Source organism: Hyla sarda, chromosome 7, assembly GCF_029499605.1.
Source record: "Hyla sarda isolate aHylSar1 chromosome 7, aHylSar1.hap1, whole genome shotgun sequence".
NCBI classification, from domain to species: Eukaryota; Metazoa; Chordata; class Amphibia; order Anura; family Hylidae; genus Hyla; species Hyla sarda.
The window spans coordinates 25,404,309-25,423,407 of NC_079195.1; the positions used below are offsets into that span (position 1 = coordinate 25,404,309).

The following is a 19,099-nucleotide window of genomic DNA, read 5'->3' on the forward strand; positions in this document are numbered from 1 at the left end:
AATGTAGTGGTCAAATGGCACAGACTGGAGTTGGCTGAAGCATGAGGAGACCATACATATAGTAGCTGAATGGCACAGCCTGGAGATGGTGAAGCATGAGGAGACCATATAGTGGCTGAATGGCACTGCCTGGAGGTGGCTGAAGCATGAGGAGACCATATAGTGGCTGAATGGCAAATCCTGGAGTTGGCTAAAGCATGAGGAGACCATATAGTGGCTGAATGGCACAGCGTGGAGGTGGCTGAAGTATGAGGAGAACATATAGTGGCTCAATTGAACAGCATGGAGTTGGCTGAAGCATGAGGAGACCATATAGTGGCTGAATGGCACAGCCTGGAGTTGGCTAAAGCATGAGGAGACCATATAGTGGCTGAATGGAACAACCTGGAGTTGGCTGAAGCATGAGGAGACCATATAGTGGCTGAATGGCAAATCCTGGAGTTGGCTAAAGCATGAGGAGACCATATAGTGGCTGAATGGCACAGTGTGGAGGTGGCTGAAGCATGAGGAGAACATATAGTGGCTCAATGGAACAGCATGGAGTTGGCTGAAGCATGAGGAGACCATATAGTGGCTGAATGGAACAACCTGGAGTTGGCTGAAGCATAAGGAGACCATAAAGTGGTCGAATGGCACAGCCTGGAGTTGGCTAAAGTATGAAGGGTCCATATAGTGGCTGAATGGCACAGTCTGGAGGTGACAGCATGAGGATACCATATAGTGGCTGAATGGCACAGCCTTGAGGTGGCTGAAGCACGAGGAGAACATATAGTGGCCGAATGGCACAACCTGGAGTTGGCTGAAGCATGAGGAGACCATATAGTGTCTCAATGGAACAGCATGGAGTTGGCTGAAGCATGAGAAGACCATATAGTGGCTGAATGGCACAGCCTGGAGGTGACAGCATGAGGATACCATATAGTGGCTGAATGGCACAGCCTTGAGGTGGCTGAATCACAAGGAGAACATATAGTGGCTGAATGGCACAGCACGGAGGTGGCTGAAGCATGAGGAGAACATATAGTGGCTCAATGGAACAGCCTGGAGTTGGCTGAAGCATGAGGAGACCATATAGTGGCTGAATGGCACAGCCTGGAGTTGGCTAAAGCATGAGGAGACCATATAGTGGCTGAATGGAACAACCTGGAGTTGGCTGAAGCATAAGGAGACCATAAAGTGGTCGAATGGCACAGCCTGGAGGTGACTGAAGCATGAGGACACCATATAGTGCCTGAATGGCACAGCCTGGAGTTGGCTAAAGTATGAAGAGAACATTTAGTGGCTGAATGGCACAGTCTGGAGATGACAGCATGAGGATACCATATAGTGGCTGAATGGCACAGCCTTGAGGTGGCTGAAGCACGAGGAGAACATATAGTGGCCGAATGGCACAGCCTGGAGTTGGCTGAAGCATGAGGAGACCATATAGTGGCCGAATGGCACAGCCTGGAGTTGGCTGCGACAAGAGCAGACCATATAGTGGTCGTATGGCACAGACTGGAGTTGGTGAAGCATGAGGAGACCATATAGTAGCTGAATGGCACAGCCTGGAGGTGGTGAAGCATGAGGAGACCATATAGTGGCTGAATGGCACAGCCTGGAGGTGGCTGAAGCATGAAAAGACCATATAGTGGCTGAATGGAACAGCCTGGAGTTGGCTGAAGCATGAGGAGACGATATAGTTGCTGAATGAGACAGGCTGGAGGTGGCAGCAGCAGCATCAGGAGTCCTGAAAGTTACCCGGTGATAGAGTGGTGCGATGGGTGGCAATACCAGTACCCGTTGATGAAGGTGGGTGAAAAAAGGTCTGATGCAGAGGAATGCTTGTAACTGGGGAGCAGCGCCTGAAATCTGTTTGGCACTATCCATATTTGTGAAGTGTTGGTGTGGCACCATGATCAATCTACTCTGATGCATCAGGCATTGGTGGGTGGAAATCCTGGCTGATCCATGCCTGATTAATCTTGACAAAGGTCAGTCTCTCCACATTTTTCATGGACAGATGAGTTCTCCTTTGGGTGACAATGACCCCCGCCACACTAAACACCCACTCTGATGGCACACTACTGGCCGGGCAGGACAGTTTTTCCAGGGCAAACTATGCTAGTAACGGCCACAAATCAAATTTGGCTGCCCAGAAGTCCAGCAGATCTTCAAGGTGTGTTGGCAAGGTATGCCACCACCTCCAGGTCTACCTGCTGCTGATGAGTTGCTTCACTATGCGGGTGAAGAAAGCTACTCATCAGCAACTGTAGACTCAGGATGCTGCTGATGGAGCTGGTACTGCTCCTGCCACCCCATCCCTCCCCAGCAGCCATGGCAGTGGAAGGTGAGCGCAGGGGGCCCCCCTATTCAGACCTGCGAGAGGATGGATGATGGCACCAATAGGCATTGGCCAACTGACTACATAGGATGCCTCTATAGTAGGTCAGTTTGTCCTCCCTCTGTGGGTGTAAAAAAAAGCCCCTATTTTGTGGCAGTAGCAAGGGTCCAATAAGGTGGAGAGCCAGAAGTCATCCCGCTGCCGAATGGTGACAATTCAGCTGTCACTACGCAAGCAAGTGAGCATGCATTGTGCCATTTGTACAAGTAATTCGGCGGGACCCCCTACCTCCATCTCCACTGCATACTGCCATGGTGTGTCTGGGTCCTCTGTCTTGCCTTCCTTATAACCCTCTAGCTCCTCTGGCTGCTCCTGCTTCTCCTCTCTTGTCAGATTACTAGAAAAAAAAAAAACATTTTGCGAAACATAAACTGTGCTCCACGGTGCCCCTCCCCCTACTCCTCCTCCTCCAGTTCAGCCCCCACAGGGCTCATGTGGCCATGAGATGTAGGCGCCACTTCTCCATTGCCCTGACAAGCCACCATTTCCAACACGTGTTGTAAGAAATGAAGCAGTGGAATGACGTTGTTCATCCTGTAATCCTGGCGACTTACTAATAATGTGGCTACACATGGCCGAGTAGTTGATTTTCCCACCAACTAATTGACTGCTACTGCCGCCGTCTCCAGGAACCCCTGTTCCACTAACTTCCGGGAAGGTAGGCTGCTGCGAAGGAGGTGGTCTCCCTGGGCACGCTTGGCTTCAGAATTTCCACTTCTGCCACCATGCTGACTGCCAACATGCTACCCCCTTGTTGGCTCAGCTGCTGCCTCACGGGCAACCTACAACCCTCTTCTCCGGATGATGATGAAGCCCCTTCTGCACCCGGCTCGCAATTGCGATCGGCTTCATTATCATCAACAAGTGTCTGCACATCACTGATGTCCTCCTCAGGTTCCTCAACAGTGTCTGCTTCAGGACCCTGAATGCTGGCAACACCGCCTCCCACACCACTCTCCTCATCACTACTTGCCTGCCTAGCGGAGGAAGTAGCGGATGTGGCTCCACTTCTTCGCTGGGCAGTAGCTGCTGACTGTCCTATATTAGATCGTCCTCAATGAATGGTGGAGCTGAACCCACAGCATAAGATGCTTCTTTAGCGGAGCGGACAGCATAGGACAGAGGCAATGGGAGGACAGGGACTGTTCCCTGGCCATGCCAACTGAGGGTTGTGTCTGAGGAACCCACTAACTGTTTGCTGGGGGTATCAGATGTCACTTGTGATGAAGTGGATGACTGTTTTAACCAATCGATGAGGGCAGATGGGTTGCTGGTCAAGACACGACCGCTAGCTGATACCGGGAGCTCAGGCCTCTCACTGCGACTCCTGCTGCCACTCGCCCCTAGTCTGCTGTGACCTTGCCTGTGCCTTATGAATCCGGCACGTCTCTGCCTGACATACTGAGTGCGTATATGAGAGGAGTACAATACGCTTCACTACGCTTAAAACAGTATTTGTCTAGAACAGCAGCAGGTATGTACTTTTGTTGACCTTCCACAGTATCTAGGCCCTTGACAGATTAACAGGTACAAAATTGTACACTACTTAGATGTAGGTATTGGGTATGCACTTATGAGGGCAGAAAAATGTGCTACAGTATGCGTTAAAAAATTTATTTTAGTAAAACACTAGCCGGTGAGTACTTTTCCCTGGCTTTTCACAGTATCTAGGCCCTTGACAGATTAACAGGTACAAAATAGTGCATTACTTAGATGTAGGTATGTGGTATGCACTTATGAGGGCAGAAAAATGTGCTACAGTACAATTAAAAAACGTATTGGAGTAAAATACCAGCCGGAGATTACTTTTGCCTGAACTTTCACAGTATCTAGGCCCTTGACAGATTAACAGGTACAAAATAGTACACTACTTAGATGTAGGTATCTAGTACGCACTTATGAGGGCAGAAAAATATGCTACAGTCGCTGTGTACTAAACCCAAAATTGCACTCTCTCACAGACTATTAGGAATGGACTGCTGGGTATGAATTATACCGTCTACAGACTCTTATAACCAGCAGACCATTTTTTGTGGAACAAAGAGGGCAGAAAAATGTGCTACAGTACGCTTATAAAAACATATTTTAGTAAAACACCAGCAGGTGATTACTTTTCCCTGGCCTTTCACAGCATCTAGGCCCTTGAGAGTTTAACAGGTACAACATAGTATAATACTTAGATGTGGTATGCCCTTATGAGGGCAGACAAATGCGCTACAGTATGCTTAAAAAAAAATTATTTCTGCACAACATCAGCAGTACACAACAGTGCTGCAGCACACAAAATCTGTGTACTAAACCCAAAATTGCACTCTGTCAAAGACTATTAGGAATTGACTACTGGGTATTATACCGTCTACAGACTAGTATAACAAGCAGCTGATTTGTTGTGGAACAAAGACACAGAATTACGCTGAAAAATTGTTCCTGCCTCCTCTGCTAAGGTTTATGAAGTTGAGGCAGCTTGTTGAAATGTGAGGCAACACACAACTCTCTGCCCCTCTCTGTAATACTATGCTGTAGAAAGTGACTGGGAGGTTAATGGTTGCAGTGAAAATCCTTTTCAGTGAAAAAAGCACTTCAGTGCTGCTGGAAAAAGCTTTTCTGTGTAACACACAGTGCTGTCCTATCTCTCTGCAGTGAAAGGAGGAAATGACGAGCTGGAATATGGCTGCAGAATATATAGGGCTGTGACATCACAGGGGTGACTGGCTGCTGATAGGCTGCATGCGGCATGTGATTCAGGGTCATCCCGCCTACTTCCCTTCCCACCTTCCCAGAATTCCTTGCCCCATGTCCTCACATGTGGATCCGCCATTTTAGATGCCTTGGAGTATGGACCGCACTAAATGGAGTTTAATGAAGCAATTTGCGCAATAGAATTCCAGCGATATTCGCATTCGTCGCGAATCAAATTTTTCATGAAATTCGTAACAAATTCGTATTTGTCAGCTTCAATTCGCTCATCTCTAGTTATATTCTTGTATATATGAGGCCGTATTATAGTAGTTATATTCTTGTATATAGTGGCAGTATTGTAGTAGCTATATTCCTGTATATAGGAGGCAGTATTATAGTAGTTATATTCTTGTAGATAGGGAAGTATTATAGTAGTTATATTCTTGTCCATAGGTGTGGTATTATAGTAGTTATATTCTTGTACATAGGTTCAGTATTATAGTAGTTATATTCTTGTATATAGGGGCAGTATTTTAGTGGTTATATTCTTGTGTACTGAACAGGGGGCAGTATTGTAGTAGTTATATTCTTGTACATAGGAGCAGTATTATAGTAGTTATATTCTTGTATATAGGAGCAGTATTATAGTAGTTATATTCTTGTATATAGGAGCAGTATTATAGTAGTTATATTCTTGAATATAGGAGCAGTATTTTAGTGGTTATATTCTTGTATACTGAACAGGGGGCAGTATTATAGTAGTTATATTCTTGTACATAGGAGACAGTATTATAGTAGTTATATTCTTGTACATAGGGGCAGTATTTTAGTGGTTATATTCTTGTATACTGTACAGGGGGCAGTATTGTAGTAGTTATATTCTTGTACATAGGAGCAGTATTATAGTAGTTATATTCTTGTATATAGGAGCAGTATTATAGTAGTTATATTCTTGTAGATAGGAGCAGTATTATAGTAGTTATATTCTTGTATATGGGAGCAGCATTATAGTGGTTATATACTTGTACACAAGGGGCAGTATTATATTAGTTATATTCTTGTATGTAGGAGCAGTATTCTGGTAGTTATATTATTATACATAGAGGGCAGTATTATAGTAGTTATAGTCTTGTACTTAACTTTAATGAAAAAAATTATAAATATCATATATAATAACCACAGTTGACTGCTGTTCTGTTAGTCCTCTAGTTATAGCGATGCTGAAGATTCCCATATGGCACATGTACTTTCCTTTCTGTCGGGGGATGTACATTCATCATTCTACTTTAATCAGTATATTCCACACTGTAGCCTCCTCTCAATCTTTAACCCAAATCAAACAGATTATATTACTGAAGGCTTTACAGGATTACACTGATAAAATCAGAGATGGAACTTTCTATATAAAGACAATGGAGAATAGAACAGAGCGTAGAACCGACATAGAGTATCTGATCTAATGTGCAGTATATAGGCGGCTTCTATGGTCAATCATTTGTACTTAAATGTCTGACACATTTGTAACAGAGAAGCTTTAGGCTCTTCTGATCATCTTCTTGGGGTTGCAGTGCTGCAGAGTACAGCATGGGGGAAATGCAGAATGGCAACCTATCCCTGTAACAAAGCAGGGATTTTATCGCCTTCAAATGAAGATATACAGAGGTTTCTGTAAAATTTTCCATTGGAGAGTGTAACCAATACCATCATAATAATAAGGTGCCATATCGTGGCACAAGATGGTATCAAACCGAGTGCCTACTGATGTGGTTTCCCAGCTGTGGACCTCCAGATGTTGCAAAACTAGAACTCCCAGCATGCCCGGACAGCCGTTGGCTGTCCGGGCATGCTGGAAGTTGTAGTTTTGCAACATCTATAGGTCCACAATTTGAAGACCACGGCTCAAGTCAACATTGTCACTGATATCAGTCAGAGATAAAATGTTGTGTAGCCTATAGAGCTGTCACCTCCCTTAACTCCCCACAAAAGATTAGAAGATGAAAAAATCTATTATAACCACAGAAGATAATAGCTTACATAGGGTAAACCATGGTTAGGATGGGGAATCAATCCAAGATCAAGGCACAATCCAAGATTTAGGTCCAATCCAGGATCGAGGCCCAAGCAAAGATCGAGGTCCAATCCAAGATCAAGGCCGAATACAAGATTTACGCCCAGTCCAAGATCTAGGCTCAATCCAAGATCAAGGCCCAATCCAAGATCAAGGTCCAATCAAAGTTCAAGGCCCAATCCAAAGTCGAGGACCAATCCAAGATCAAGGCCCAATCCAAGATCGAGGCCCAATCCAAGATCGAGGCCCAATCCAAGATCGAGTCCCAATCCAAGATCGAGAACCAATCCAAGATCGAGGCCCAATCCAAGATCGAGAACCAATCCAAGATCGAGAACCAATCCAAGATCGAGAACCAATCCAAGATCGAGGCCCAGTCCAAGATCAAGGCCCAATCCAAGATCGAGAACCAATCCAAGATCAAGGCCCAATCCAAAATCAAGGCCCAATCCAAGATCGAGACCAAATCCAAGTTTGAGGCTGAATCCAAGATCAAGGCCCAGTCCAAGATCAAGGCCCAATCCAAGATCGAGGCCCAATCCAAGATCAAGGCCCAATCCAAGATCTAGGCCCAATCCAAGATCAAGGCCCAAGTGAATATCTAGCTGGGAATGCTAATGCCTACTGGATAGAAATCTGAGTAGACACTTGTAGTATGAGAAAGGGGGGATCAACCTTTATCAAAGTTGAGTGCCACTTACAGAGAAAATAACCATACATGCTAATCCAAGAAAAAGCTAACACCGAATATAAGTGCACACCATAAATACTACTCAATATAAAAATTGGTAAGAGACATCTAAAAACAATTAAAATTTGCTCACTAGGAGCGCCAGCACAACCAAGCAGAGAGAGGCCATGAACCACCTCCCCCAAATATGTGACGATGTCCCAAATGAGATATCAACAATAATACATCCAGCAAAAAATTGGTCTAAATTATACTATAAATTGTGAACCTAAAGTGCATAAACTAAAATCCTATGAAACAAATATAAGGCAGGCAATCCATAAATCAGATACATATGTCACAATATTGCTATAATGGAACAATTACCCTGCAACAACAACACCTATTGTAGAACATAATATAGTCTATATAAATCCTATGTAAAAAATCAGAGGCATAGATAGCAAACCAGGCTGGTGAGAGATGATGCAACAAAAATACAGTGGTCAGGGTAACACAGGAACCCACGCGTTCCGTCGCCAAGCGACTTCCTCAGGGGTGTTGTCACATTTTTTACATATTTTAGGATTTATATAGACTATATTATGTTCTACAATAGGTGTTGTTGTTGCAGGATAATTGTTCCATTGTAGCAATATTGTGACATATGTATCTGATTTATGGATTGCCTGCCTTATATTTGTTTCATAGGATTTTAGTTTATGCACTTTATGCAGAGGTTCACAATTTATAGTATAATTTTGCCCAATTTTTTGCTGGATTATTGTTGATGTCTCATTTGGAACAGGGTGACAAATTTGGGGGATGGGGTTCTTGACCTCTCTCCTTAGTTGTGCTGGCGCTCCTAGTGGGCAAGTTTTAAATGTTTTTAGATGTCTCTGTATATTTATGTATATCATTGTGTCATGTATATGTCAAATAAAGTTTGTACAATAAAATAAGCAATTTTTTTTATTGAGTAGCATTTATGGTGTGCACTTATATTCAGCTTTAGCTTTTTCTTAGATTAGTTGAAATATGAGTAGGACACCGTTCCTCATAAGGGACATATACCCTACCCATATAACAGAAGTATACCCTACCCATATAACAGAAGTATACCCTACCCGTATACCCTACCCATATAACAGAAGTATTCCCTACCCATATACCCTACCCATATAACAGACCTATACCCTACCCATATAACAGAAGTATACCCTACCCATATAACAGAAGTATACCCTACCCATATAACAGAAGTATACCCTACCCATATGACAGAAGTATACCCTACCCATATAACAGAAGTATACCCTACCCATATAACAGAAGTATACCCTACCCATATAACAGAAGTATAGCCTACCCGTATACCCTACCCATATAACAGAAGTATACCCTACCCATATAACAGAAGTATAGCCTACCCATATAACAGAAGTATACCCTACCCATATAACAGAAGTATACCCTACCCATATAACAGAAGTATAGCCTATCCATATAACAGAAGTATACCCTACCCATATAACAGAAGTATAGCCTACCCATATAACAGAAGTATAGCCTACCCATATAACAGAAGTATACCCTACCCATATAACAGAAGTATACCCTACCCATATAACAGAAGTATACCCTACCCATATAACAGAAGTATACCCTACCCATATAACAGAAGTATACCCTACCCATATAACAGAAGTATAGCCTACCCATATAACAGAAGTATAGCCTACCCATGTAACAGAAGTATACCCTACCCACATAACAGAGGTATACCCTACCCATATAACAGAAGTATACCCTACCCGTATACCCTATCCATATAACAGAAGTATACCCTACCCATATAACAGAAGTATACCCTACCCATATAACAGAAGTATACCCTACCCATATAACAGAAGTATAGCCTAGCCATATAACAGAAGTATACCCTATCCATATAACAGAAGTATACCCTACCCATATAACAGAAGTATCCCCTACCCATATAACAGAAGTATCCCCTACCCATATAACAGAAGTATACCCTACCCATATAACAGAAGTATCCCCTACCCATATAACAGAAGTATACCCTACCCATATAACAGAAGTATACCCTACCCATATAACAGAAGTATACCCTACCCATATAACAGAAGTATACCCTACCCATATAACAGAAGTATCCCCTACCCATATAACAGAAGTATACCCTACCCATATAACAGAAGTATAGCCTACCCATATAACAGAAGTATACCCTACCCATATAACAGAAGTATACCCTATCCATATAGCAGAAGTATACCCTACCCATATAACAGAAGTATCCCCTACCCATATAACAGAAGTCTAGCCTACCCATATAACAGAAGTATACCCTACCCATATAACAGAAGTATACCCTACCCATATAACAGAAGTATACCCTATCCATATAACAGAAGTATACCCTACCCATATAACAGAAGTCTAGCCTACCCATATAACAGAAGTATACCCTACCCATATAACAGAAGTATACCCTATCCATATAGCAGAAGTATACCCTACCCATATTGCATGTATCTTATTGGTGGAGCATGGTGGACCTGTTTAGTCATACAATATGTTTTGCATATCTTACCCCGACATTCAGTTCCTTCTTCACTCTCTTCTCTCCCCGGGTCACAGGCACAGCTTCCACTGGACACCATCCATTCACCCTCTCCTCCGCAGTGTAGACTGAGCCGTGTTGTCCCCACAAGATGAGCGCCATTTATACAGTTTCCGGTGGCTTCCGCCAGTGATGCTCCACCTTCTCCACTTGATGGGGTCTCAGGAAAGGATGCCAGACTCCTTATAGTAGCTGGGCACTTGTGAAAATAAACTTTTACTCCGGCCAAAGATAGGCAAGCTCCCGAATCGACAAAGGCCAAGTAGAATCCATTTCTTTCTATAGGTCCAAAATCAATAGTTCTCTCGTCCATCCGAGGACCCTGCCCACCTTTTCCTGGGTCTCTTGTAAAGCTTTTACCAGCTCCAATGGTGTCTACTTTTATCCAAGACTCTTCCGACCATTCCCAATCCTCAGCTTCCATGGCGCTATCTGCTTGGCGATAATATAGGGTAAATGTTTCCTTGCAGGCCAGGTGACGTCGAGACGGTGGTGGCCGTAGGCTGGCACAGTCTCGTACTGAAAAACGTAACGTGACGTATACACGTCGAGCATTGCGGCTGGGAATATAGCCTGTGCGTAGCCAGTTACTCTGGTTGGAGCGTTGAACGTAGGAGTTGCAGACTTCATAGGTACGCAGGAGGTGCCGCTGCCCATCCAAAGCACTGACTTCATCCCACTGCAAACAAAAATAAAAAAATAATAAAAAATGGCAACAAAGAAAGCTGAGCAACAACTAATATGTCCTAAATACAACTAATTTGGCACAGTTTCTATTAACATTCCATGGGTTACTTACCCCTCCTTCTGGGCGGGTTGACCAGCCAATCTCTGAGGTTTCTTGCGTTGTATCAAGTAGGATCTCTGTAATACAAGAAAGCAAATTAAGTCATTAAAGACTGTTTTAGGTGGTGTAACTTCTACATCTTAGATTGTTCTTTAGCCATCTAGGTTCTGATTGGTCCTGGTGGGCCTCTGAATAGATTGAGGGCACAGACCTGTCTCTGTAGTTTGCTATGAATAAAATCATGTAAAAACCCAAGTATTGCACAAATCACAATAAATGTTTAGCATTTTTGTTGAATTCTAAAGATCAAAAAAAAAAAAAACATGTAAAATTTGCATGTTACCTTAGGGTGGGCTTCCAGAGTCAATTGTAATGGTTGGTCCAAGTCACTTTAACCTTATAGTGGTTATCTAAAGTTCCACCTCTCTAATCTCATTGTGGCCTCTACCATTTAGAGTTAGACATCTGATGGCGCACCTCAACCACCAGAAGTTATCATCTGTAGAGGAACCTGTACTAGTTGTGGTATCACCTCTACCATGTGACTTTTCACCGCTACTATCTTGGACTGCATTTTACAATTTTAGATTGCACCTTAAAGGGGTATTCCAGGATTTGTTTTATTTGATTGTGCTACAGGAGTTGTAAAGTTAGTGTCGTTTATAGTACTGTATCTGTACCTGTGTTTAAATTCTTATGTGATCTTTGCCACAATGTTTTGTTTTAGCCGCATACAAAATGAGTATGGTCTCAGGTTTTTCCCGTTTGCAGTGCAGCCCAAGACATTACATCACTAGTTAGGTGTTTAGAGGGAGCCTGACTGCTTCAATGGGTGCGTCAACCTCTGGGTGAAAAGGATATAATTCTCCACAAGGTTGCAGGAAATTGTAGTGTCATGCATACTGATGGAGTTCCCTCCCTTCAACTACAAGTCCCAGGATCCCTTTTTGTAAGTGTGAGGTCACTTTTCACCCTCCCACACATCAGCCACTGCAAAGGGTGGGGGGGGCTAAAGTGTGACAGGGAGAAAAGTGACCTCACACTTACAAACAAGGGATCCTGGGACTTGTAGTTGTATGGAGGGAACTCCAACAGGAAATATCCATTTAAAAAAAAGTAAGAAGCAGTGTTATGGTAATCTCACAACACAGCCATTCAGCCCCAAGACCATGCTTCCTAAGCATGTCCATTATTGTCTAGCAGGTAAGTACTAAAGACATCTTATGGTGGATAACCCCTTTATACATAATTATTTTCTTCTACCAGCAGTATGTGACTGGAAAGAAAAAAATAATCAGATTAGAGCTTTGCCCACCTTCTGTTGCTACGTACAAGACACAACCATTTATATTCGAGTGTATAGAAACATCAAATGGTGATGTGCCTCCCAGGAATTTGTGATGAAGGGGCTTGTTGGCCGATATGGACACAGCGACAATCTCTAATAGAGATTCAGTAAAAAAATGATTTCTTATGGCGCCAACCACCCGTAGTGGGGTCAATCACATATACAGTATGAAACCAATATGCACAAATTTATTATGCCAAATACAGACGCGTTTCAAGACTAAACATCTCCATCTCAATGCGAATTAGACTGATACAGTGTCACGATGCCAGCTGGCAGGAGGTGGATCCTCTGTGCCAGAGAGGGATTGGCGTGGACCGTGCTAGTGGACCGGTTCTAAGTCACTACTGGTTTTCACCAGAGCCCGCCGCAAAGCGGGATGGTCTTGCTGCGGCGGTAGTGACCAGGTCGTATCCACTAGCAACGGCTCAACCTCTCTGACTGCTGAAGATAGGCGCGGTACAAGGGAGTAGACAGAAGCAAGGTCGGACGTAGCAGAAGGTCGGGGCAGGCAGCAAGGATCGTAGTCAGGGGCAACGGCAGGAGGTCTGGAACACAGGCTAGGAACACACAAGGAAACGCTTTCACTGGCACAATGGCAACAAAATCCGGCGAGGGAGTGCAGGGGAAGTATACATAGGGAGTGCACAGGTGAACACACTGATTAGAACCACTTGCGCCAATCAGCGGCGCAGTGGCCCTTTAAATCGCAGAGACCCGGCGCGCGCGCGCCCTAGGGAGCGGGGCCGCGCGCGCCGGGACAGGACCGACGGAGAGCGAGTCAGGTACGGGAGCCGGGATGCGCATCGCGAGCGGGCGCCACCCGCATCGCGAATCGCATCCCGGCTGGAGGCGGTATCGCAGCGCACCGGGTCAGTGGATCTGACCGGAGTGCTGCAGTAGCGAGAGTGTAGCGAGCGCTCCGGGGAGGAGCGGGGACCCGGAGCGCTCGGCGTAACAGTACCCCCCCCCCTTGGGTCTCCCCCTCTTCTTAGAGCCTGAGAACCTGAGGAGCAGACTTTTGTCTAGGATATTGTCCTCAGGTTCCCAGGATCTCTCTTCAGGACCACAACCCTCCCAATCGACCAAAAAAAAAGTTTTCCCTCTGACCTTCTTGGAGGCCAGTATCTCCTTTACGGAGAAGATGTCCGAGGAGCCGGAAACAGGAGTGGGAGAAACAAGTTTGGGAGAGAAACGGTTGATGATGAGTGGTTTAAGAAGAGAAACGTGAAAGGCATTAGGAATACGAAGAGAAGGAGGAAGAAGAAGTTTGTAAGAGACAGGATTAATCTGGCACAAAATTTTGAAAGGACTAAGATAGCGTGGTCCCAATTTGTAGCTAGGGACACGGAAGCGGACATATTTAGCGGAGAGCCATACCTTGTCTCCAGGAGAAAAAATGGGGGGAGCTCTTCTTTTCTTATCAGCTAACTTCTTCATGCGTGATGAAGCCTGTAAGAGAGAATTTTGGGTCTCTTTCCATATGGTGGAAAGATCACGAGATATTTCATCCACAGCGGGCAAACCAGAGGGCAAGGGAGTAGAGAGGGGGGGAAGAGGGTGACGGCCGTACACCACGAAAAATGGGGATTTGGAGGAAGATTCAGAGACTCTGAAGTTATACGAGAATTCGGCCCATGGTAGAAGATCTGCCCAGTCATCCTGGCGGGAGGAAACAAAATGCCGTAAATAATCACCCAGGACCTGGTTAATTCTTTCTACTTGCCCATTGGATTGAGGATGATAGGCAGAAGAAAAGTTTAATTTAATCTTGAGTTGTTTACAGAGAGCCCTCCAGAATTTTGACACGAATTGGACGCCTCTGTCCGAGACGATCTGTGTGGGCAACCCGTGAAGACGAAAAATGTGTACAAAAAATTGTTTTGCCAACTGAGGCGCTGAAGGGAGACCAGGAAGAGGGATGAAATGTGCCATCTTGGAGAATCGATCAACGACCACCCAAACAACAGTGTTGCCACGGGATGGGGGTAAGTCTGTAATAAAGTCCATACCAATCAGAGACCAAGGCTGTTCGGGGACAGGCAGAGGATGGAGAAGACCAGCGGGCTTCTGGCGAGGAGTCTTATCCCGGGCACAGACAGTGCAGGCTCGCACAAAATCCACAACATCCGTCTCCAGAGTTGGCCACCAATAGAAACGAGAGATGAGTTGCACGGATTTCTTGATGCCCGCATGACCTGCGAGATGGGAGGAGTGACCCCATTTGAGGATTCCGAGGCGTTGGCGTGGAGAGACGAAGGTCTTCCCTGGAGGAGTTTGCCTGATGGAGGCTGGAGAAGTGGAGATCAGGCAGTCAGGAGGAATGATGTGTTGCGGAGAGAGCTCTACTTCCGAGGCATCCGAGGAACGAGAGAGAGCATCGGCCCTAATGTTCTTATCGGCAGGCCGAAAGTGAATTTCAAAATTAAATCGGGCAAAGAACAGAGACCACCTGGCCTGGCGAGGATTCAGCCGTTGGGCAGACTGGAGATAGGAGAGGTTCTTGTGATCGGTGTAAATAATAACTGGAAATCTTGATCCCTCCGGCAGATGCCTCCATTCCTCAAGTGCTAATTTAATGGCTAGTAGCTCTCGATCCCCGATGGAGTAGTTCCTCTCCGCCGGAGAGAAGGTCCTAGAAAAAAAATCACAAGTAACAGCATGCCCGGAAGAATTTTTTTGTAGAAGGACCGCTCCAGCTCCTACTGAGGAGGCATCAACCTCCAATAGGAAGGGTTTAGATGGGTCAGGTCTGGAGAGCACGGGAGCCGAAGAAAAGGCAGACTTGAGCTGTTTAAAGGCGTCTTCCGCTTGGGGAGGCCATGACTTAGGATTGGCATTCTTTTTGGTTAAAGCCACGATAGGAGCCACAATGGTAGAAAAATGTGGAATAAATTGTCTGTAATAATTGGCGAACCCCAAAAAACGTTGGATAGCACGGAGTCCGGAGGGGCGTGGCCAATCTAAGACGGCAGAGAGTTTGTCTGGATCCATTTGTAGTCCCTGGCCAGAGACCAAGTATCCTAGGAAAGGAAGAGATTGACATTCAAACAGACATTTCTCCATTTTGGCATAAAGTTGATTGTCACGAAGTCTCTGAAGAACCATGCGGACATGCTGGCGGTGTTCTTCAAGGTTGGCAGAAAAAATCAGGATATCGTCCAGATACACAACAACACAGGAATATAAGAGATCACGAAAAATTTCATTAACAAAGTCTTGGAAGACGGCAGGGGCGTTGCACAGGCCAAAGGGCATGACCAGATACTCAAAGTGTCCATCTCTAGTGTTAAATGCCGTTTTCCATTCATCCCCCTCTCTGATGCGGATGAGATTATAAGCACCTCTTAAGTCCAGTTTGGTAAAGATGTGGGCACCTTGGAGGCGATCAAAGAGTTCAGAGATGAGAGGTAGGGGGTAGCGGTTCTTTACCGTGATTTTATTAAGACCGCGGTAGTAAATGCAAGGACGTAGGGAGCCATCTTTTTTGGACACAAAGAAAAATCCGGCTCCGGCACGAGAGGAGGATTTGCGGATAAAGCCCTTTTTTAAATTTTCCTGGATGTACTCAGACATAGCAAGAGTCTCTGGGGCAGAGAGAGGATAAATTCTGCCCCGGGGTGGAGTAGTGCCCGGGAGGAGGTCAATAGGACAGTCATAAGGCCTGTGAGGAGGTAGAGTCTCAGCTTGTTTTTTGCAAAAAACATCCGCAAAGTCCATATAGGCCTTAGGGAGACCGGTTACAGGGGGAACCACAGGGTCACGGCAAGGAGAACTGGGAACCGGTTTAAGGCAGTCCTTGAAACAAGAGGAACCCCAACTCTTGATCTCCCCAGTGGACCAATCCAGGGTTGGGGAATGGTGTTGAAGCCAGGGTAGTCCGAGGAGAATTTCGGAAGTGCAATTGGGGAGGACCAAAAACTAAATTTTCTCGTGATGAGGTCCGATTCACATTAGGAGGGGCTCCGTGCGGAAACGTATGGTACAGTCCAATCTTTCATTGTTAACACAATTGATGTAGAGGGGTCTGGCGAGACTGGTCACCGGGATGTTGAACCTGTTGATGAGAGAGGCCAAAATAAAATTTCCTGCAGATCCGGAATCCAAGAAGGCCATAGTAGAGAAGGAGAAGGTAGAGGCAGATATCTGCACAGGCACAGTAAGACGTGGAGAAGCAGAGTTGACATCAAGGACTGTCTCACCTTTGTGCGGAGTCAGCGTACGTCTTTCCAGGCGGGGAGGACGGATAGGACAATCCTTCAGGAAGTGTTCGGTACCGGCACAGTACAGGCAGAGATTCTCCATGCGGCGTCGTGTCCTCTCTTGAGGTGTCAGGCGAGACCGGTCGACCTGCATAGCCTCCACGGCGGGAGGCACAGGAACGGATTGCAGGGGACCAGAGGAGAGAGGAGCCGGGGAGAAAAAACGCCTCGTGCGAACAAAGTCCATATCCTGGCGGAGCTCCTGACGCCTTTCGGAAAAACGCATGTCAATGCGAGTGGCTAGATGAATGAGTTCATGTAGGTTAGCAGGGATTTCTCGTGCGGCCAGAACATCTTTAATGTTGCTGGATAGGCCTTTTTTAAAGGTCGCGCAGAGGGCCTCATTATTCCAGGATAGTTCAGAAGCAAGAGTACGGAATTGTACGGCATACTCGCCAACGGAAGAATTACCCTGGACCAGGTTCAACAGGGCAGTCTCAGCAGAAGAGGCTCGGGCAGGTTCCTCAAAGACACTTCGAATTTCCGAGAAGAAGGAGTGTACAGAGGCAGTGACGGGGTCATTGCGGTCCCAGAGCGGTGTGGCCCATGACAGAGCTTTTCCAGACAGAAGGCTGACTACGAAAGCCACCTTAGACCTTTCAGTAGGAAACTGGTCCGACATCATCTCCAAGTGCAGGGAACATTGAGAAAGAAAGCCACGGCAAAATTTAGAGTCCCCATCAAATTTATCCGGCAAGGATAGTCGTAGGCCTGAAGCGGCCACTCGCTGCGGAGGAGGTGCAGGAGCTGGCGGAGGAGATGATTGCTGAAGCTGTGGTAGTAGCTGCTGTAGCATCACGGTCAGTTGAGACAGCTGGTGGCCTTGTTGCGCTATCTGTTGTGACTGCTGGGCGACCACCGTGGTGAGGTCGGCGACAACTGGCAGAGGGACTTCAGCGGGATCCATGGCCGGATCTACTGTCACGATGCCGGCTGGCAGGAGGTGGATCCTCTGTGCCAGAGAGGGATTGGCGTGGACCGTGCTAGTGGACCGGTTCTAAGTCACTACTGGTTTTCACCAGAGCCCGCCGCAAAGCGGGATGGTCTTGCTGCGGCGGTAGTGACCAGGTCGTATCCACTAGCAACGGCTCAACCTCTCTGACTGCTGAAGATAGGCGCGGTACAAGGGAGTAGACAGAAGCAAGGTCGGACGTAGCAGAAGGTCGGGGCAGGCAGCAAGGATCGTAGTCAGGGGCAACGGCAGGAGGTCTGGAACACAGGCTAGGAACACACAAGGAAACGCTTTCACTGGCACAATGGCAACAAGATCCGGCGAGGGAGTGCAGGGGAAGTGAGGTATACATAGGGAGTGCACAGGTGAACACACTGATTAGAACCACTTGCGCCAATCAGCGGCGCAGTGGCCCTTTAAATCGCAGAGACCCGGCGCGCGCGCGCCCTAGGGAGCGGGGCCGCGCGCGCCGGGACAGGACCGACGGAGAGCGAGTCAGGTACGGGAGCCGGGATGCGCATCGCGAGCGGGCGCCACCCGCATCGCGAATCGCATCCCGGCTGGAGGCGGTATCGCAGCGCACCGGGTCAGTGGATCTGACCGGAGCGCTGCAGTAGCGAGAGTGTAGCGAGCGCTCCGGGGAGGAGCGGGGACCCGGAGCGCTCGGCGTAACATACAGATTGTGGACACGTAACTCATTACGTAATTTAATCCGTATTGGCGTCTTTCCTTGCGGAAATAAGTTTGTGATTTTCTCAGTGTTTTTGCCCAAGCCTAATTCACATTGAGAAAGTGACGTTTAGTCTTGAAACGTGTCTGTGTTTGGAATAATAAATCTTTATTTATTGGTTTTATACCAAATATGTACAGTAATTGACCTTACTAAGGGTGGTTGGTGCCATAGTAAACTGTTCACCACAGCCTCTACCTGCTATGGTGGAGTGGACTCAAAACTGTGGACCTCCAGATGTTGCAAAACTACAATTCCTAGCATGCCCGGACAGCCAACGGCTCTATAGCATGATATCTGCAGATTGTCCTGTATTGTATATATCATCTGCTCAGCTCCTCCTGCTCTATAACATGTTACCTGCAGATTTTATTGGATTGTATATATCATCTGCTCAGCTCCTCCTGCTTTATAACATGATACCTGCATATTGTACTGTTTTTTATATATCATCTGTTCAGCTCCTCCTGCTCTATAACATGGTACCTGCAGATTGTTCTGTATAGTATATATATTATCTGCTCAGCTCCTCCTGCTCTCTAACATGTTACCTGCATATTGTACTGTATT

The 19,099-nt window shown here is 46.1% G+C and overlaps 1 protein-coding gene across 1 annotated transcript in view; it reads right to left on the reverse strand.

The window, feature by feature from the left end:
- LOC130281752 (ephrin type-B receptor 5-like) overlaps nucleotides 1-19,099 on the reverse strand; it is a 181,896-nt gene that overhangs the window by 132,136 nt on the left and 30,661 nt on the right. The window contains exons 2-3 of the mRNA XM_056529337.1: nucleotides 11,250-11,314; nucleotides 10,421-11,129 (exon numbers count right to left, since the gene is read on the reverse strand). Coding sequence (XP_056385312.1) covers nucleotides 10,421-11,129; nucleotides 11,250-11,314 — 774 coding nt within the window. The remainder of the gene's footprint in view (nucleotides 1-10,420; nucleotides 11,130-11,249; nucleotides 11,315-19,099) is intronic.